This window comes from Heloderma suspectum, chromosome 2 (genome assembly GCF_057233095.1).
Source record: "Heloderma suspectum isolate Gila_16-S chromosome 2, 16-S_ref, whole genome shotgun sequence".
In the NCBI taxonomy this organism is placed as follows: Eukaryota; Metazoa; Chordata; class Lepidosauria; order Squamata; family Helodermatidae; genus Heloderma; species Heloderma suspectum.
The window spans coordinates 383,930,229-383,952,168 of record NC_139459.1 but is presented as its reverse complement, the minus strand read 5'-3'; the positions used below and the strand labels follow the sequence as shown (position 1 = coordinate 383,952,168).

At 48.6% G+C, this 21,940-nt stretch overlaps 1 protein-coding gene across 1 annotated transcript; it reads left to right on the top strand.

Moving 5' to 3' along the window:
• Positions 1–6,868: 6,868 nt before the first annotated feature.
• LOC146356388 (uncharacterized) lies at positions 6,869–13,204 on the top strand. The gene is made up of 2 exons (XM_084832616.1): positions 6,869–8,865; positions 10,146–13,204. Exons 1-2 carry the CDS (start codon positions 8,445–8,447, stop codon positions 10,322–10,324), a joined length of 600 nt encoding a protein of 199 aa, XP_084688742.1. The 5' UTR covers positions 6,869–8,444; the 3' UTR covers positions 10,325–13,204.
• The last annotated feature ends 8,736 nt before the right edge of the window (positions 13,205–21,940 follow it).

Sequence of the window (21,940 nt, the reverse complement as noted above, 5' to 3'; positions counted from 1 at the left end):
GCCACAGCCGCCGAACTGCCGCCAAACCGCCACCGAACCGCCGCCGGAGCCGCTGCCGGAGCCACCGCCAGAGCCGCCACCGGAGCCGCTGCTGCCAGGAAGCAAAATCCCGTCCCAGGGGCCATTCCGACACCGATTTCGGGGATCAGAATGTACTGGCATTTGGCCTCCCCGAGATCCGTGGCAGAACTTTCATACATCCCTAATCCAAGTACCCTTTAATTACCAGAAGAAGAAGAGTCACTTAAAATGGCGACTCATTCCGAGACAGTGTCAGCTCTGGGCACTCACCATGGGTCCAGGTAAGGAGGAGCAGGGGGCTTGCCAGCTGGGGGGCATGCTGGGTTCACGGGGCTCTGTGCGAAGGGTGTTTCAGTTGTCTGGAACAGATTTCAGGTCAGGGCCAATTTGGAAGGTCCACATAAGCCTCCACACTGGGTCGAGGGACACTTGCATGGACCTAGCCTCAGCAGGAGTTTATCCTCAAAGGTGAGGTATAAATGAAAGGAGGGAAGGAAGGAAGGAAGGAAGGAAGGAAGGAAGGAAGGAGGGAGGGAGGGAGGGAGGGGAAGGGAAGGGAAGGGAAGGGAAGGGAAGGGAAGGGAAGGGAAGGGAAGGGAAGGGAAGGGAAGGGAAGGGAAGGGAAGATTACTTGGTTAAATTCTGTTCCTGATAAAACAGAGTTGCTAGATTACATGATCATTCAAACAGGAACTAAGCAACAACATCAACCATCATAGTTTTATTGCATTATGTTGTAGGTCCTTGAGGAATTTTTGCATATCTCTGAAGATTATTGAAGATGTGTTCAAGTATAAATAATTAAATAAAAGAGCATAAATAAGGCACACTTGGATTGTTTTCCCTGCTCTGAGATCATCCAGACAAATATTTCTTTGTGTGATGCACAATCCCATACAATCAGGAAACACCACAGACCAAAACATTGACACTATGCCCTTGCTAACAAAAAACATTTTCCCATTTCCGCTTAAAAAAAGAAAAGAAAAAGAAAAGAATTCATCCAGAGAAAGAATTTGGTATGACATAGGAACTGTAATCCTGCATCATGGATGCTTGTGAAGCCCAATGAAGCCATTATTTTACTGAGGCCACATATTTGTTTGAGAAAATTGATGATACAAAGACAAAGGTTCACACTTGCTACTTTCTCCTTATGACCATCATAATGCAGAGCTTTTTAACACAGTCCCCTCCTCAATTAGGAATGAGGGAGAATTCCGCGATGGACCCCAATGAGGCTGGATTCCAAGAATCCCGTGGCGGAATGGAGCACTCACCTCTGCCTCCCCCTGGAATCTGTGTGGGTCAGCTCCCTTCTTGCATCAATCTTGAGGAGCCGGCCACCAGCTTCGTTTCACTGGCGATACGCCCGGCCGCCTTTGCCGTACCGTATCGCTGTGGTAGGGTAGGTGAGCCTCCGGATGCAACTGGCATAGTGGGCACCATTTGCGTCTGTAAAGCTGATAGATTAGCTTCCCTCCACCCTATTTTCGAGGGACTCCCCCTCACCCAAATCATGGGGAACCATCTGTGGCAACTGGGGGTGCAGGCTCATTTAAATAAAAATCTGAGCGAGTATAGTAACAAACTTTATTTGGACTGGAAATGAATAACAACATAGCAATACATGTTCCCTGCCTCTCTCACTTTGCAATTCATCCCTTTGTCCAGTCTTGCAGGTCCTCAATTCCTGGTTGTGTGTGCACACACAGATTCCAGAGGCACTGCAAGGGCTGGACCACAGGGTAGATATCCAGAACTTTTCTACACAAGGCTATTGTTGTGAGCTCATGATTGCTCACTCACAGTAGTTTGTGGGTCCTTTGCATGACTTTGTCATCCTCCCTTTCTTGCAACCATTTCCCAACCATTCTTTAGAGCAAGGAAAATGTGGTATTATTTAGACATGGCGGAATGAGACTCTCATATATTAGTGCAAGTCTGCTATACCACAGTGCCATCTAATGGTTGTGTAATGAAACATATAGAAAGGCAGAGAAAGACACACACACAACCAGCAGGGGGAATATGTCAAGGAGCTGATCTTAATCCCACAAAGAATCTAGAAGCAGAAGCCTCCTATGGCTTTTCAATGTCCATAGCCAGAGAGGGAGAGAGAGAGTGATCCATTCTGTCGATCTAATTGAGCAGGGGCCTGAGAGGGAGATAAAGCAAAGCATGAACCTTTGACTTGGTGTTGAATGAATCAAATATGTGGGCTCAGCAAAAGAATGCCTCCATTTGACCCTGCAAGAACTCTGAATTAGGGATGGTAGAGAAATCCACAGTGGATTCAAATGAGACCAGATTCCAAAGAAACTGGCATCAGGAATCCGCAGCAGATCAGCACCACTAACCTCCGCTCCAGGAGGATTGGAGGTAGGGATGTCAGAGAATTTCACCACGAATCTCAGGGAGGCTGAATGCCAGCGCATTGGGCCCCTTGAAATTGGTGGTGAAATGGTCTGCCTCCCCGCCCCCCCGGGACGGGACTTACCTTGGGCGATTCTCCCTGGCGGTGGCAGCTCCGGTGGCGGTTCGGCGGCGGTTCGGCGGTGGCAGTGGCGGCCAGTCTTCCGACCGGCTGCCGCCGCCGCCATTTCCAAGTTAAAAAAAAAAAAGTGATAGGCTATGTAAAGGTTTACGTAGCCTATGACGGCTAGATTTTTTAAAAATACCGTGATAGGCTATGTAAATGTTTACGTAGCCTATCACGGCAGAGTAAAAAAAAAAAAACACCTGCGTGTACGCAAATGGCAGTGCCCATGGGCGCCGCCATTTGCATTCCTTATTTTGGCACCTGTAGTCTACATAAACATTTACGTAGACTATGGCGAAAATAAGGGGAACACAAATAGCGTTGTTTTTTTTTTTTAAGTCAGCCGTGATAGGCTACGTAAACATTTACGTAGCCTATCACGGCTGACTGCAGGGATGCAAACGGCAGTGGCTATGGCTGCCACCATTTGCATCCCTGCTAGCCAGCGGGCGGATGTCCGGCTGCTGGCAGAGCCGGCCGGCAGCTCCACAGAATCCCTGCGGAGCACAGCCGACCGGCCAGGATTCCGGGGGGGGAGGAAGGGAGCGCCTCCCCCCCATCAAGGATTCCGGGGTAAGGGATGGAGCGCCTCCCCCCCCACCATCAACATAATCCACAAAAGGTAAGTGACTTTCGTACATCCCTAGATAATACTCGTGCAGGGCTCCAGACCGGCATGGTCATTTTAAAAGGTTCTTTCTTTCTTTCTTTCTTTCTTTCTTTCTTTCTTTCTTTCTTTCTTTCACAGTGTTGCTTTATACTAGGGATGTCAAAGAATTCCGTCATGGATCTCGGTGAGGCCAAATGCCAGTGCATTCAGGCCCCTGCAATCTGTGGCGGAATGGCCTGCCACCCCCCCACCACCATGCGGATCCCCCCCCGGGATGAGACGTACCTGGGGCAGATGTTTCGGGCAGCTGCGGCTCCCACAGCAGCTTCAGCGGTGGCGGCTGTGGCAGCTGGTCTTCCAACCGGCTGCCGCCGCCGCCATTTGCAGTCTGGAGGGTTGGTTTTTTTTAACAGAGACGTGATAGGCTACAAAAAGATTTACGTAGCCTATCACGTCTGGGTTAAAAAAGAAAAACCCGTGTACGCAAATGGGGGCGGCTACGGCCACCCCCATTTGCTTTCCTTATTTAAGGCCATTTTACTATATGTAAATATTTATGTAGACTATTACGGCGAAAATAAAAGTGAACGCAAATAGCGTAGCAGGCCCACACAAATATGTACATTCGTAAAAATGCATCTTCTGTGCATGCGTGAATATGCAAATTTTGCCATCACCATTTTATTTTTTTTTAATGGTGACAGCGAAGCTCGCTGGCACTGCTGGGTTGAGTGGGAGCTGCTTTCCGAACATGAGCTCCCTCGAGCCTGGTCCAGGTGAGTGGGGCCAGGGCTGGGTAGGCAACTGGAGAACCCGGACAATGTCTTCGATGTCCATATACTAATGCCCAGAGGATGGGAAACAAATAGAACAAACTTGAACTCTTCATGCAAGAGGGAAATTATGACCTGATAGGTGTAACTGAGATTTGGTGGGATGACTCTCATGACTGGAATACAGCTATTGAAGGATATAACTTGTTCAAAAAGTACAGGAGAAACAGAAAGGGAGGTGGGGTTGCACTGTATGTGAAAAATACATATCTCTGCACAGAAATACAGGAGGATGAGTTTGGTAGCCCCATCGAGAGCATCTGGATCAAGATAAATGGAGCAAATAATAAAAAGAACCTGGTGGTCAGAGTCTACTACCAGCGACCCAATCAAGGAGAAGACAAGGATGAAACTTTGGAAAGGCAAATAGCCAATGTTTCAAGGAATCACGATGTAGTAGTAATGGGGGACTTCAATTTCCCCAATATTTGTTAGGAGACAAATTCTGCAAAACATAGCCCCTCCAGGAAATTCCTGACTTGTGTGGCAGATACGTTCCTTCTACAGAAAGTAGAGGAAGGAACTAGAGGATTGGCTATCCTTGACTTGATCCTAACCAACAGAGATGACTTAGTGGATAAAGTAGCAGTTCCAGGAAATCTGGGGGAAAGCAACCATGTTATACTTGAGTTCTTGGTTCTATGGGAAGCAAAAGCTGAGTGTAGTCAAATGCGTACCCTGAATTTTAGGAAAGCTGATTATAACAAACTCAGAACAATGATCAGTAAGGTCCCATGGCAAGCGATGCTAACGAGATGCTAAGGAGTCCAAGATGTGTGGGAGCTTTTAAAAAAGGAAATTCTCAAGGCAGACTTACAAACAATTCCAGCAAGAAAAAGACAACAGAAGAAGCCAATGTAGCTTTCCAAAAAGCTGAGAGATGACCTGAAAACAAAAAAAGGACACATATAGGAAGTGGAAGAAAGGCCAAGCAACAAAGGAAGAGTACAGGCAGGTAGCACCGAATTTCAGGGATGGCGTCAGGAAGGCTAAAGCTGAGAATGAGCTGAGGTTAGTGGAGGATGCTAAAAGCAATAAAAAGGCCATCTGCAGCTATGTGCATAGTAAAAGACAGAAGAAAGAAATGGTGGTTCAGCTTATTAAATAAGGATGGCAAAATGATAACAGATGACAAAGAAAAGGCAGAGGTGCTCAATTCCTACTTCGGCTCAGTCTTCTCCCAAAAGAGGGTCTATGACCCCCTGGCAAAGGCGAAGTACAGGCTGAAGGGGCAGGATTGCAGCTTGAGATCGATAGGCATATGGTCAAAGAACACCTAATTACTTTGAATGAGTTCAAATAACCAGGGCCAGATGAACTACACCCTACAGTAATAAAGGAACTGGCAGAAGAGCTCTCAGAACCACTGTCTATTCTCTTTGAGAAATCATGGAGGATGGGTGAAGTGCAAGATAACTGGAGGAGGGCTAATGTTGTCCCTATCTTCAAAAAGGGTAAAAAGGAGGAACCCGGGAACTACAGACCAGTCAGTCTGACATCAATCCATGGGAAAATTCTCGAGCAGATTAGAAAGCAATCCATCCCTGAAAACAATGCAGTGATTACTCAAAGCCAACATGGATTTGTCAAGAACAAATCCTGCCAGACAAATCTGATCTCATTCTTTGATCAAGTAACCTCCCTTGTGGACTGTGGGAATGCTGTGGACAGAATATACCTCAACTTCAGCAAAGCTTTCGACAAAGTGCCCCATGATATCCTGATGAGCAAACTAGCTCAAAGTGGGCTAGATGAAAGAATGATCCGGTGGATACACAGTTGGCTACAGAATCGGACTCAAAGAGTGCTTATCAATGGGATCTTCTCAAATTGGGGAGAGGTAATGAGCGGGGTACCACAGGGCTCAGTCCTGGGTCCAATGCTCTTCAACCTTTTTATGAATGATTTGGGTGAGATGTTGCAGGGAATGCTGATCAAATGTGCAGATGACACAAAATTGGGCAGGATAGCTAATACTTTGGAAGACAGAAACAAAATTCAAAGTGATATTGATAGACTGGAGCGCTGGGCAGAAAACAACAGAATGATATTTAATAGGGATAAATGCCAAGTTCTGCACTGAGGAAAAAGAAACCAAATGCACAGTTACAAGATAGGCAGTACATGGCACAACAACACTACAAGCCAGAAGTATCTTAGAATTGTTGTCGATCACAAGCTGAATATGAGCCAACAATGTGATGTGGCTGCAAAAAAGGCAAAAGCTCTTTTGGGCTGCATTAATAGAAGCATAGCTTCCAAATCCAGGGAAGTACTAGTTCCCCTCTACTCAGCACTGGTTAGGCCTCATTTGGAGTACTGTGTCCAGTTCTGGGCACCACACTTGAAGAAGGGACAAACTAGGGATGTCAGAGAAATTCTCTCGAAAGTGAAATGGGCTCGAAATCAGCCACATTCAGTTCGCTGAACCCTATCCCAGGACGGGGCACCCCGGTCTACCCAAACGTGAGCTCACGCAGCACTTTATTTTTTTTTATCTGCCAAAGGTTTTACGAAGGTATTTACGAAGGCAACTTCGCAAATTAGGATGAAAGATGGTGAAAGGGATTTCACGAAACTATTTAATAAACATGCAGTTTCCTTTCCTGCTACGACGTGGCTTTCTTTCGCTGGGAGGGACGGGGTCACGAAGTGCACGTAGCCTGCCTGCCCTGAGGCTGAGCTGCATACCCTCATCTTTTGTTTTATACTTTTATTGTCTGTGTGAGGTCAGGTTCAGGTCAGGTGAGGTCACGTGAGCGAGATCCCTCCAGGCCACCCCCCCCCCCAGGAAGATAACGTCATTGAGGGGAGGGAACTCATCGACAATTTATCCCCTGGATTCCCGCCTTTAGTTCACATAGGACGGCGGTCGTGCAGCCTCACTTTCTCCAAGCTAGACCCCAGAGTCCAGAGACAGACTAGAACAGGCGCCGCTGCTGCTCTGTCCCAGCTGCTGCAAGGAGGGTGTTTCTTTCTCTGCATCCCCGCATTCTACGGCACTGCAGTTCAACCTTTTTTCTTTTTTCTTTATTACAGTGAAGGTATGTTTACTTTACCTGAATGTGCCCCTATGCTTAGAGATTTTGGGGTGAGATGGAGGAGCAGGGGGAACTGGGTGTGAAGGCATCCTGCAAGGACTCCATCCCCCATCCTCCTGGGCTTTCCAGGATTCACCCATGTGCCTGCCTATGTATTTCTTTCTGGGGCAGGGGGAGGGGGGGAGCTGGAAGGACTCCATCCCCCATCCTCCTGGGCTTTCCAGGATTCACCCATGTGCCTGCCTATGTATTTCCGAGTGGGTTGGGGAGGGGGGGGGAACTGGAAGGCCTCCATCCCCCATCCTCCTGGGCTTTCCAGGATTCACCCATGTGCCTGCCTATGTATTTCTTTCTGGGGTGGGGGGAGGGGGGGAGCTGGAAGGATTCCATCCCCCATCCTCCTGGGCTTTCCAGGATTTTGCAGAACCCAGAGTCAGAGACAACACGGAGTGAAGGACAAAGAGATTCTTTATTTAACGTGCGGGCTTAAGGCTGGAACCATTTCCAAAGAGCCAGAAGCCCCGAAATACATCAGCACATTGTTTTTATAGACATTGTGACATATATGAAACGGCTCCTCCTCCCCCTCCCACATGGGGTTGCAGTCCTCAACATTTCTCCTCCTAGCACCATTGTTTATAATACAAGAACTGGGTTATAGGGTAGCCATGATAAGGAGAGAACAGAAGAGAACAGCCGAGAACAAGATATACAATTGTATGACCTTTGACAAGATAAGGAATTCCTGTGTCTCGTCAGCTTACAACAATATATTCAAGGGAGAAAGAGCTCAGCAAGAACATGAAGCATGAGACTGCATGAGGTATTTAGTCTGACCCCCGATATGGCTGCTACAAGGATTCACCCATGTGCCTGCCTATGTATTTCTTTCTGGGGCGGGGGGAGGGGGGGAGCTGGAAGGACTCCATCCCCCATCCTCCTGGGCTTTCCAGGATTCACCCATGTGCCTGCCTATGTATTTCTTTCTGGGGCGGGGGGAGGGGGGGAGCTGGAAGGATTCCATCCCCCATCCTCCTGGGCTTTCCAGGATTCACCCATGTGCTTGCCTATGTATTTCTTTCTGGGGCGGGGGGAGGGGGGAGCTGGAAGGCCTCCATCCCCCATCCTCCTGGGCTTTCCAGGAATCACCAATGTGCCTGCCTATATATTTCTTTCTGGGGCTGGGAGAGGGAGGAGCTGGAAGGTCTCCATCCATCCCCCATCCTCCTGGGCATGGATGGATGGACCAAATCCTCCATCCTGGGCTTTTTAGCCTAGTCTGCTGTACAATATGCCCCTGTTTAGTTAGCACTGAATGGCTGGATTGGAGGGTAACTACTTCTACACTGTACTATATCTGCGATTGTAGGCTGTTTACATGATTTCAGCTTTGCCACATGCATTTATGTCTCCTTCTGCCCAGAGACATGAACATGGAGAAAAGAGGAACCCGTGGTCAATCCGGCACTCAAAAGAGGCATGGACGCCTGGCAAGAACATACACCGCTGAGGTTGCATTTCAGCAGTATTTTAATAATGAGATGGAAGTGGAGGAAGCCCAAGGTGTGACCAGCAGCGACAGCGGCCCCAGCCCCAGTCCACCCCGCATCCGTAAGCAGCGCACACCACCAATTTCCACTACAGAAAGTGACACAGGCACAACCGGCCACAACTCCAGAGGAAGAGGAAGAATGTTCTTGGATGGTGAGCAGAAGGGCAGTGTCTCCAAACCCAAAGCGGATGTAAATGTTCCCAAGGAGACTCTGCAGTGGCGGGATGAAAGTCAAGATATCTACTTCATTCCAAAGGATGAATCTGGTAAGACTCTGTCACCACAGGTGCTTGTGAATATCTGGATACAAATAAATATCTTTGAATATTTGAATAGTCCCTACATTAGCCTTCTGCAACCTGCAGGCTTCCAGATGTTTTGGGCTACAACTCCCAGCATTATTGACCATTGGTCATGCCGGCTGGGCCTGATGGGAGTTGAAGTCCAAAACCTTTGGAGGGGACCATTTGGGGAAGGGATCTTCTTCTTCAACACAACAAAACATACACGGCTGTTTTACATTCATTCATATTCATTGCTGTGAACATATTTATATTAATTAAATGTTATGTGGTGCTCCAGTACTAAAGAAAACCCCAAGTCTTTAAAAGAACTGCAATACTTTCTCAAACGATACACCTTTTCGGTGGGAAAACACTTCAGTGTTTTGTGCTTGCTTTGTTTCCAAAGCCATTCATCATAGTTTGCTGTCTTGTTTGGGCTTGATCTCTTTTAACTAGAGCTGCAATGTGAATTGATTAAGCAATTACATTTCTGAGAATGGTTTTTAAAATGTTGCAGAAATCTGAGTCAGAGACTTATTTAGTCTCTTTAGTCTGACCCCCAATATGGCTACTACAAAAAGAGGGCCTGACTAATCAGGCACTGCTCCCAGGGGACCACAAATGCACCCTGGAAAAAGGCAGTGGGATTCGCCAAGTATGTGCTCAGGTCAGGACCAGCCCTATCGTTAGGGAGCAGCGAGGTGTTGTGGCACAGAACTGGGGGTGCTCCTCAGACTGCCTTGCAGCTCCTCAGCCAGCCTGTTGTCCTCTGGTGTGGTGGAAGAGGCTCTCCCATTGTCACTGTTCAAGTAAGATTCAGCTATCGCCCTAGGTAGGATGGAGGGGTGCCATTTTACCCTTTGCCTCAGGAAGCAAAACGCTTCGGGCCAGCCCTGTGGGTGATGAGTCCCACACAGTGGTATAATAGAGCTGATGAAAGGAGTGGATCTTGCAAGGGAGCCAGATATCTCCTCCCCCATGCTTTTCAGACTTTCACCTGTGAGGACACGTTTAGATAACTCTCGTTGAGTTTCCAAGTCTGTACAGTACATTGTTTTTGCACCTAATGTGTTTTCTCAGTGCTCGCTAGTGCAGGAGTAGCTTACATCTGCACCTTGTGTCATGTTGATCGATTGCTATTCCTCCAAGCTATATTTCATAGGTTGCTACAACTACACAGTTTTATTCTCTTGGCTATTACTCATGTGTAAAAGTCGCATTTCTCATGAAACTCTGCCTCTATCTATTTTGAATCTTTACAGAGACGCCCACAACCGTCCTCCCTGCATCCAACAATGGAGGTGGGACAGGTGAACCAGGTCCACAGCTGCCTGCTGATGATCACCTCGTGGGCGGCGACTCAGGTGATTTTGAAAAAAAGGCCGGAGGACTTAGCGTCATCAGTGATCCGGACAGCGAAGATGATGAGGAGCTCTTCTAGATCAATGATGTCCCTGCTGAGACTGGGTCTGACTCTGTTCTCCACTCCCAGCCTTCTGGGTTCTGTGGGAGCAATCCCAAACCTCAGGAACAAACGTCCCCTGCCAAGCACTGGTCAGCACCATCAACAACACCATCAACAACACCATCCACAGAGGAGTGGAAACATGCAGCTCCAGATGCCACCTCATCTGGAACCGAAAGCCCCATTCCCCAAAGAAGAAATGGTGGTGGAAGGGTGAGCTCCTATGTGTGGCGTTTCTTCAAATATGCAGAGAACGACCGCTATGTCGTGATGTGCGATATTTGTTGAAGCCGTGTGCGGCTAGGAAAAGAAGGGGGCTGTCCACGAGTGGGCATGTCTGCCATGAGGTGACACATGGAGGTGCATCATCCGCTTCTTGTGCCCAAAGATAGCAATGGGAAGCCACAACCATCCAAAAAGAACAGTACCACCTTTGCCTCATCTTCCAATGACCTCACGCAAAGTGGTCTGGGTGGGAAGGGCACAGAAGGCAGCTTCGCTAAGAGGCAGGTCTCACTGGAGAAATGCCTTGCGTTGACACAGAAATTACCCTCTGACAGCACCCAGGCACGACTGTGGACCCACCTCCTGACAGCGGCCATTGCAGCACGTATGCTTCCCTTCTCCCTGGTGGAAGATGAAGACTTTTTGACTTTAATTAAGAGCATCTGCCCTCGGTGGGATGTCCCCTCTCGTCACTACATTAGTGGCGTAGCCATTCCAGCCCTGGCTTCTGCAATCAGACGGGTGCTCCAACAGGATTTGAAATGTGCAGTTGGAGGAAGTTTACATTTAACGAGTGACACATGGACAAGTAACCAAACAAAGTCTTATCTGTGTGTCACCGCGCAATGGGTATCCATCAGTGCGAGCAGCCGACTGAGTCGTAGAACAGTGACATTGTCCCTCACAATGCTCTCAGGGACACACACAGCGGAAAACGTCAGCAGCAGCATCAGTGATGTTGTTCAGTCCTGGTTGGCCCCTTTAAATCTTACAGTGGGCTGTGTAGCAACAGACAATGCCTCAAACTACCTAAAAGCAGCCCACATTGCACGGCTAAACCACGTTCCATGTGTTGCACACTGCTTGAACCTTGTGGTGCGTTCTGGATTGAGCAACGCCTCTCCTAAAATTGGCAAGCTACTTAAGGTGGCCCGATCCATTTGCACCCACTTCAGGCAGTCCTGCTCAGCAATGGAGGCAATCGGCGCCATCCAATGTAGCCGTGGGCTTCCAGAACACAAATTCATTTTGGATGTGTCCACACGCTGGAACAGCACATTGCATATGCTTCAGAGACTCTGTGAGCAGAGACCAGCTATAAATGACTACATCACTGAGAAACAACACCACTCCAAATTTTTTGTCACACCACATCAGTGGCTCTGGATGCAAGACGTGGTGGACATTTTAAACATTTTCAATGAATGCACAGCGGTACTGAGTGCAGACTATGCCACACTGGGCCAAGTGCTACCTGTGCTGAGGATCATAAAGGGGGTGCTGAGAAAACGCCATTCTGAGATTTGTGAGCGCACCAGTGCTGGAGGCAGTCAATTATTCCCCAATCCTGCAGTTAGGCTTGCAGAATTCCTTCTGCAGGAGCTGGGCAACAACAAACACATAACTTCAATCAGGGGGGACATGAAATACGTTGCTGCTGCATTCCTTGAACCACGGTTCAGGGATAGCTCAACAAGTGCGGAGCCTCCAAACGACAACCCTGACTTCCAAAGTGTAAAAAAGTATTTGACTGAGAAAGTCATGGAGTGCTTCCAGAGAGATGGGCTGGATGAGAAGGAGCTGGGTGAGGCTAGTAGGACCACTACCTCCCCTGAAGACAATATCTGCAGCAGTAGCACCATCACCAGCAGGAGGGGCAATGATGACGCCACAGCAGCTGCACCACCAACAGAGTCAGACACAGGGGCATCTTGTCTCAAGTTCAGCTTTTACTCCTCAATGGCAGTGGAGCTTGGTGTAAGTGGGCGCAGGCGGGGGGAATGTGCCAAAGCAGCCAGGAAAGCATCAGCCTATGATGTGCTTGTCCGGGAACTTGAAGGTTATTCAAGAGAGAGTTTCTCAGGAACACAGATCAGCCCAGAGAGTGATCCTCTCCTATACTGGGATACAAAACGTGGCGTTTGGCCACATCTGAGCAAAGTCGCCATTTGGCATCTATCTTGCCCTCCCTCGAGTGTGGCCTCTGAAAGGCTTTTCTCCACCACAGGCAACATTGTCACCGCCCACCGAAGCAGACTCACGCCACAACATGTCTCCACCCTCGCCTTCATACGCTCCAACAGGGGATGGATTCCCAAGGAGCACCTCCCCCCCCACCAGCTGTCAGCAGCAGAGTAGAGCAGTCATCAAGTGACGAGGAGGACCCCTGGGATGATGGCACTGCTGCTAGTGTGAGCCAGAGTTCTGAGGGACAATGAGGCAGAATGATACAACTTGTGAGTGGTCACACTGAGGTGTCCCTCAGAACTTTGTCCAAACCTGCAGTCCCTGTCTGGCCTGGGCAGAGCCCAAAGCACTGGCGATATGTGGCGGAGCTTTATAATACCTCACATGCAGAATCCAGTTGCGCTACCCGACTGTGTGTGGCGGACTATGCAACAGTGTACATCCCTACTACACACACACACACGCGCACACACACACACACACACACACAGAGTTCTCTATGCATCCCAGTGTACTCCGCTATCGACTGTATATGTGTATCTACCCCTCTGAATGTTAGTATGATTCTGATTCCCCAAATGTATATATAGTTCTATTTCTCTTGGTGTTGATGTATGCTTTTAATTCATTTAAAATTCTTTCATAAATCACGGAATTGCTTTCAAAGACCTTGTTGTGGTCTCTCCCTGGACTCCCTCAGCTTTTGGGTTTTCCTAAGCACCGAGAGCTCTATGTGAAAAGATCCCTCTGGTATGCGTCCAGTTTACATGTATGTGATATGCACCTACACGTAAAACAAAGCATACTTCATAGAATCGTAGAGCCACACAATCATAGGGTTGGAAGGGGCCTACAAAGCCATCGAGTCCAACCCCCTGCTCAATGCAGGTATCCAAGTCAGAGCATCCCTGGCAGATGGCTGTCCAGCCTTGTCTTGAATGCATTCATTCATAACATCAGGGATGCAGACTGTCCATCTCCCTGTGAGGGAAGCTGTTCTTGTTTGGCTGGGATTCTGGGGAGGCATTCTTGTTGCGGTTAACAGTAAGCAAACACAGAGATCATTGTGTACAATGATCTAGATTTAAGAAATTATATCTGTGGACTGGAACCAAGGAATTGTGACCTATTTTTTAGAAAGAACTTTATATACAAACAGAACAGATCAAAACAAAACACAGAAACAATTCAACAATTCAAAAACAACGTTGGGCTGGCTGGCTGTGGCTGCAGGCCTCGGCTTGTAGGAGGAGGATGGCTTTCCCGCTCCAGGGCCTCCACCCTTCTTTGAAGGTCGTCACCTGTGTGTAGAAAGAAAGAGAAGAATAAAGCACAATGGTAATATGCATCTTGCAGGCAGAGTTGTTAGCTCAGGTCAGGTGCCATTCTGAAGTACTACTTACAGGTCCTCCTGAGCATCCGGACGTCTCTTATCAGACGCGTCAGGATCACAAGAGGAGGGGCTTCATCTGTGGAAGAAGGGTGGCCTTCCTCCACAGATGCTGCTCCTCTTGCTGCTGGCTCTTCCTCGTCCTCTTCCTCCTCCTCCTCTTCCTCCTCCTCCTCCTCCTCCTCTGTCCTCTCCCTCTCCGTGGCCCTCAGTGCCTCCTCCACCAGCAAGGCACGATGCGCAGCTGTGGGATGTCACAGTAACAGAATGAATGCCTTTATATATGTGGTGAGTGAACAAAACCACAGTCACTGATTGATCTGTCTATCACCATCCCCACTACCATAAGGACAACTGATTCTGTCCTCCCACCACAAGGTCTAATGATGAGGGGATAATTAGGGAGGCAGATTATACAGTACTGACAGTTTTGGTGTGATGGGGACTGTTGGACTTCTGTAAACATGCACAGGATTGCACTGCTAGTCACCCCACTTCTACATTTGCAATGCCATGGTATCTGTTCATTCTAGTGATGCATTGCATAAATGCCACCTTTTTTCCTAGCGCAAGGAACCCAAGGCGGCTCACATTAGCCTCTTCCTCTCCATTTAATGCTCACAACAACAACACTGAGGTAGTAGGCTGGGGCTTTCTAACTGGGCCAAAGTCACCCAGCGAGCTTCCATGGCTGAGTGGACTATACCCAGATCTCCAAAGTCTCAGATGAACACTTGCTCATGAGGTTACTTGAGTGCCAATGTCTTGGTAGAAAATGGGGTGGGTGGGGTGCAAAAATTCAGCAATCACTACATGAAGAAGGAAGACGACACCGAGAGGCTGGCCCTGTTGCTGCTGGGCTGGTGCCAGTCCCCCTGTGTGCACTGCAGAGACCGGCAGCAGCAGCATTTCCCTGGAAATGGACAGCGTGTCAGTGTGTAATATGAGTTGTAGTAGCCAGGCCCGCATAATCCTATGCATGTGGTTGTACAGGGAAAAACAATGCAGTTCCCAGCATCCCTTCTTCAACCAGCCAAAGTGGCCAGAAGATGATGGGACCTTTTTCTGTCCAAGTTCAGCAAGCATAGGATTGCAGGCTAAAAATGTCAGGATTTGTTTGTTTCTGCATGAGCCCACAAAGAGATAGCTTCATTTTCGGTACACATCCTTGTCTTCATATTTAGTTGAGCTTGATGATGGGATAACTATAACTTACCAGGCATATACCTCTGCAAAAATGGGGGTCGGCCTGCTTGGACCCACACTCTGCGGATGCGCCAGTAGTAGGCGGGGGGGCTGGATAGCGGTGCCCTCCGCTTGGCAGCAGCAATCCCCTCTCTGATGAAGGATTGCTTGAGCGCCTTCCATTTGGACCTCAATTGTCCAACTGTGCGATAGTGGCCCGCTCACTCCATCCTCTTTATCTGGGCCCAATAAAGTTCATTGCGGCAGGAGGAGCTGCCAGACAGCACTGCCACCGCCTTGCTGCACTTAATGTTGCTGAGGAGGGCCTTGGTCTCCTCATGGTCCCACCTCCTGCCACGCACTGGTGCAGCCATTTTGCAATTGCACACAAACAAACACACACACCAAGACAGCCACGTGCACATCCACCACTTAACTACACACACACAGACCAAACCGTACAAAAACACCACAATGCACAACTACACACACACACACAGACCAGACAAAACCACAACAGTGAACAAACAACAGAGGAAATCCAATAATAAGCAACCACCACCACTAACACACCACCACCACCACACCACAGAACCCACAAATCCCCACGCAGATGCAAGCGCAAATGAAGATGACATTCAGGAAGTTATCAGGAAGTTAGCAGGAAGTTGACGACAGATTTTGCGGAAGCGGAGCTGCAGCCCCATTTTTTTTTTATTGTGACTGTGAGGCGGTTAGGTTAACAAGACCAGTAAACGTGAGGATCATTAAGCACAAATACACAGAAATTAATAAAATCACAGTCCCTGTCCCTGTCCGAGAAAAGAAGACAGTGGGGGAGCGCACAGAAGGCGGGAAAGTGGGAAACAAATTTCTGGCAGCAATGACAAAAAATATGTAAATAATTACGAAAATGGTGGAAATGTTCTGGCCAAGGCAATCCACAATGGTGAGAGTACGGCGGAAGCAACGGGGGGATTCCCCCCTACGGAGGAAATCCGTAAGCAATCACAACGTAATATTTACAATTACGTTGTAATTGTTAATCTTTACGTAGACTACGGCAAAAATAAGGGCAACGTAAATAGCGTTGTCCTTATTTTCGCTGTGGTCTACGTAAAGATTTAAAGAGACTACAGGGGTCAAATAAGGAACGCAAATGGCGGCGCCCCATGGGTGCCGCCATTTGCGTATGCGCTTTCCCCCCCCCCAAATTTACCTGTGATAGGCTACGTAACGATTTACGTAGCCTATCACGGCCATGTGGTCTTTTTTTTTTTTCCTTTCGTAGTTCGTGGCCTGAATTTCGGCCGGGCGAGGCGGGAAGCCTCCCCCCCTTCGCCTGAACTTCGGGGGGAGAAGCGAAGCGCCTCCCCCCCACCGCGAAAAAAGCTGCCAGACCAGGTAAGTGACTTTCGTACATCCCTAGTAATAACTAAGATGCAGGGTGGATCTGGGGTGGTTCTTTCTTGGGAGTGGTCCAAATGCAAATGCCCACCCGCAGGTTCCTTCTCCAGAGGAATTACAGAGCCATAGTTGTGGTCCTGTGTGAAGGCTGAGCACCTTTCTTCCTCATCCACTACAGTGCTTGAGACTGAATCCTACTGCACTCAGTGGGATTTACTTCTGAATAAGCCAGATAGATCGATGGATTGATCAATTGATCTATCTATATCTATCTATCTATCTATCTATCTATCTATCTATCATCTATCTATTCTCTCTCTCTCTCTCTCTCTCTCTCTCTCTCTCTGTGTGTGTGTGTGTGTATAATGGGCCTTACACCAATTCAAAATAAAATAAAATACAAGATATAATATCAGGACACAGGGATACAGTTTTTTAAACTTTCCATAGGACAATGAATAATCAGCTGAGCTCTTTTACACATGGCAACTGGAAAATAATTAGCCACCTGTTTGGTGAGATTCCAGTTGAAGATTAGGAATAACTTCGTAACTGTTAGAGTAATACGACAATGGAACCATTGACCTAGGGTGATGGTGGGCTCTCCCACACTGGTTGCATTGAAGATGAGGCTGGATAGCCACCAGTCAGGGATGCTCTGACTTGGATTCCTGCACTGAGCAGGGGGTTGGACTTGGCTGTCTTATAGGGTTCCTTCCAACCCTACTGTTCTATGATTCTTTGATTCTAACTACAAAAGTGATTGTCCTTGTATTAGCTTTACAGCGTGTTTCATTTTCAGTTTCCACTTTGATATTATTTGTGCTAAGTAAAAATCAATGGAAAACTAGGGGTGGACGAAAGTCACTTACCTTTTCTCGCAGCTTGTTCGCGGTGGGGGGGAGCGCTTCGCTGCTCCCCCTGCGAAATTCAGGCCGGGGGGGGAGGCTTCCCGCCTCGCCCGGCCGAAATGCAGGCCAGGGGGGAGGCTTCCCGCCTCGCCCGGCCGAAATTCAGGCCGGGGAGGAGGCTTCCCGCCTCGCCCGGCCACGAACACGAAAGTAAAAAAAAAAAAAAGTCCCCTGATAGGCTACGTGATGATTCACGTAGCCTATCATGGCTAGATCTGGAAAGTCAGCCATGATAGGCTACGTGAATCATCACGTAGCCTATCACGGGTGACTTAAAAAAAAGAAAAAAAAAGCGCGTATGTGAATAGCGGCCCCCATAGGGAGCCGCCATTCACGTTCCTTATTTAGTTGCTGTAGTCTACGTAAATGTTTACGTAGACTACGGCGAAAATAAGGGCAACGCAAATAGCGTTAAGGAACGGGAATGGCGGCTCCCTATGGGGGCCGCCATTATCCGTACACACTTTTTTTTTTTTAAAGTCACCCGTGATAGGCTACGTGACGAAAGCGTAGCCTATCATGGCTGACTTTGCAAATCTAGCCATGATAGGCTACGTGAATCGACATGTAGCCTATCAGGGGCCTTTTTTTTTTTTGATTGCAATGGCGGGGGTGGCAGCCGGTCGAAAGACCGGCTGCCGCTCCCGCCCCGCTCGAACACCGGATGAACCGCCAGCCGAACCCGCCGCCGGGAGGGACATTCAGGGAAGGTAAGTCCCATCCCGGGGGGGGGTGCGGGGGGCGGGGGGGTGCGGAGGATTTCTCCCCGAAACTTGTTCGGGGGGCCGAACACGTTGGCGCTCGGCCCCCCGAAGTTTCGGGGAGAAATTCTCCGCCATCCCTATGGAAAACCAGTTTACTTTGAGGCCACATTACTGAAAGCTTAGCCCTTGAAATACTGTAAACATTATAGCCACTAGGTAAATAATGAGAAGAGCCTTTGAGAGTTCATATCAGCCACCTTTTTTGGACCAGAGTTTGTTTAAAAACCAATGTTTTATTTTAAAGATGAAAACATGGATGATTTCCTCTTCCTCGTGTATTGGGGATGGTCGAATGTGATTTCAAAAGAAGAACAACAACCTTTTTACCGGGGATGCAAGTCAATAGGAGCACCTGTCACTTCTTGACTCTGAATGTTGAGGAGGAAGGGGAGAAAAGCTGTCGCCGTTCTCAGCTGTCTTTTAATCGCAGTGGTCATTTTGTTTTCTGCATTATGCCATGTTTTCTGGTGTTTGGGGTGTGGGAGGAAAATGGCCACTGCCATTAAGAAAAAGCAAAGAAGAGCTGCCTTTTTCTGGAGAGACTTTTAGTGAGTATGTAATGACCAATCATATGACAGAAAAGTAGGCTGGGTTTTTTAAAAGTAAGTAATGGCTTTGAAGAAAATGCTAATTACAGATCTTCATGTGTGTGTGTCTGTGTGGGTGTGAGCACGCACGCGCACTCTTGTATGTCTGCATTCTTGCTTTCCTGCCTGTATTGTTCAATGTGTTGCAGGGGATTTTACTTCTGGTGTGAGTTTAGCTTCACTCTCTCCTTTCCCCCAATCATCTTTACATCAATTCTCTTTTGGCTTTGCAAAGTTGTGTTACTGAATATCACCCACAGAGGTTTGAAAGTAACTAAATTGAGGAGGGGGAAGTTGTAGATTAACAGTGTCCTCCTATCCATCTTGTTTTGGAATTTAGAAATAAAACCAACAATTATTTTATTATTTTGCTTGTTTGTTTGCTTGCTTTTGTCTCGTTAAACTGATCTTCCTCTGTCAGAAGTTCAAAAAAAGAAACAAAACCCGGAAATATCACAGTTAGGAATGGACGAAAGTCACTTACCTGTCCTCAAAGCTTTTCGCGGTGGGGGGAGGCGCTTCGCTGCTCCCCCCATCAAGTTCAGGCCGGGGGGGAGGCTTCCCGCCTCGCCCGGCCGAAATTCAGGCCGGGGGGGGGAAGTTTCCCGCCTCGCCCGGCCGAAATTCAGGCCGGGGAGGAAGCGCCTCGCCTCGCCCGGCCGCGAACTAAAAAGTTAAAAAAAAAACGCCCCTGTGATAGGCTACGTGACGATTAACGTAGCCTATCACGGCTAGATCTGCAAAGTCAGCCGTGATAGGCTACGTAAATCGTCACGTAGCCTATCATGGGTGACTTTAAAAAAAAACTGCGCGTACGCTAATGGCGGCCCCCATAGGGAGCCGCCAATCGCGTTCCTTATTTGGTCGCTGTAGTCTACGTAAATCTTTACGTAGACTACAGCGACCACATAAGGAACAGGAAAGGCGGCTCCCTATGGGGGCCGCCATTATCCGTATGCACTTTTTTTTTTTTTTAAGTCACCCGTGATAGGCTATGTGACGATTGACGTAGCCTATCACGGCTGACTTTGCAAATCTAGCCGTGATAGGCTACGTTAATCGTCACGTAGCCTATCAGGGGGCGTTTGTTTGTTTTTTTCTTTTATTGCAATGGCGGCGGATACCCGCTGAACCGCCGGCCGGGAGGCCGGGACCAGCCTCCGGGAGGGACATTCGGCGAAGGTAAGTCCCGTCCTGGGGGGGGTGCGGGGAGCGGGGGGGGGGTTAGGAGGATTTCTCCCCGAAACTTGTTCAGGGGGCCAAACACGTTGGTGCTCGGCCCCCCGAAGTTTTGGGGAGAAATTCTCCGCCATCCCTACGTAAATCTTTACGCAGACTACGGCGAAAATAAGGGCAACGCAAATAGCGTTGCCCTTATTTTCGCCATAGTCTACATAAAGATTTACGTAGACTACAGCGACCAAATAAGGAACGGGAATGGCGGCTCCCTATGGTGGCCGCCATTATCCGTACGAGCTTTTTTTTTTTTTTAAAGTCACCCGTGATAGGCTATGTGACGATTCACGTAGCCTATCATGGCTGACTTTGCAAATCTAGCCGTGATAGGCTACGTTAATCGTCACGTAGCCTATCACGGGGGTGTTTTTTTTTTCTTTTATTGGAATGGTGGCAGCAGCAGCTGGTCGAAAGACCGGCTGCCCCTCCCTCCCCGGACGAAGACCCGCTGAACCGCCGGCCTGACCCGCCGCCGGGAGGGACATTCGCCAAAGGTAAGTCCCGTCCCGGGGGGGGGTGCGGGGTGCGGGGGGTGCGGAGAATTTCTCCCTGAAACTTGTTCGGGGGGCCGAACACGTTGGCGCTCGGCCCCCTGAAGTTTCGGGGAGAAATTCTCCGCCAACCCTAATCACAGTACGTAATCCCAGCACTTCTTCCTGGCACCTGTAAATTTCAAAAACTTTGGTGATACCATTCTGAGTGATCCCCGACCCCAATTTCAATTTTACATGATGGAATGATTGTGTGAACTGACAAGCCTTAACAATGGACACACGCTGAAATCTGTCAACATCCCCCCTCAAGGAATGTGCTATGAACATCTCCATCTTTCTGTTGACCAGGTGTAGGGATACTTAATTTCCATGAAACATGTGAATGTTTTCTGCCCCCTACGAAATTCCAAAGCATTATGTGATGAATGGGTCTTCTGAGATTAAAACTGCATGAACAAGGATTTAGGGGTATGAAAGAAAGAAACTGAGAATTGCTTTCACTCAATGGAGAATGACAGCACAAGGCATTGAATTTAATTTTTGTTTATTGTTTTGCAGTTTGCAAGCCAAAGGTACTGGCATATCCTGTTCTTCATGTTTGCCATTCAGGAGATCAACCAGAACCCCAGGCTCTTACCCAACATCACCCTGGGCAACAGCATCTACAAGTCCTTCTTCGACGGAAGAGCCACCTCCTACGCCATGCTGCAACTCCTTGCTGGGGGCGAAAGCAACATTCCACATTACAGCTGTGGGAGACAGAATCACCTGCTGGCTGTTCTTGAAGGGGCTGAATCAGACCTCTCCCTCCACATTTTCTCCATGTCGAGCATCTACAAATTCCCACAGGTGTGAACGGGGAGCGGACAGGAGGCTAGGTGCATAGATAGGGGAGCTGAGCACTGGATTGGCCCAGCTCCCACTCTTCAGTGCCTGTGCTACTGGGCACGCTTGTCCTCTGCAGTGTCCATTGCAGATGACTCCTGGGATTTGTGGTGCTTTGGAATGGGGGACTGGGCATCAAAAAGAGAGGCCAGAGGAGGACCATCATCAGTTCTGGCCTTAGGTATTGGAGTGGTCAGGAGTTGCCTGGGGAGAAATGAGGCTGGACAATCAGGGTCAGCAGCATCAGAGGTCAGCATGGTCGGACACTCGACAAGAATCCACAGGCTCAGGAGGTCCCATACCCCCGTCCTGGCAATCCCTGCTTCTTTTGGCAGGGATTGAATGGCAACTGAGTGAAACAAGCACTAGGCCCTCTTCTGTGTCAGCTGCCACCATGTTCAATGACACATTGGACAATCTTCTTAGACAGCCATCCTGTGGCCACCAGATTTTGTGTAGGTGGTCGTAGGAATTTGGGGTTCTGGCAACCACACTCCTCTGAGCTCGGTGGCCCAAAACTGCACTCTCCACCCCCACCCC

Bases quoted from the DNA above. Each gene is read 5' to 3' on its own strand.
- LOC146356388 (XM_084832616.1), top strand. From the start codon at position 8,445: ATGCATTTATGTCTCCTTCTGCCCAGAGACATGAACATGGAGAAAAGA. The intron at 8,866-10,145 runs GTAAGACTCTGT...GAATCTTTACAG, and splicing joins CATTCCAAAGGATGAATCTG to AGACGCCCACAACCGTCCTC.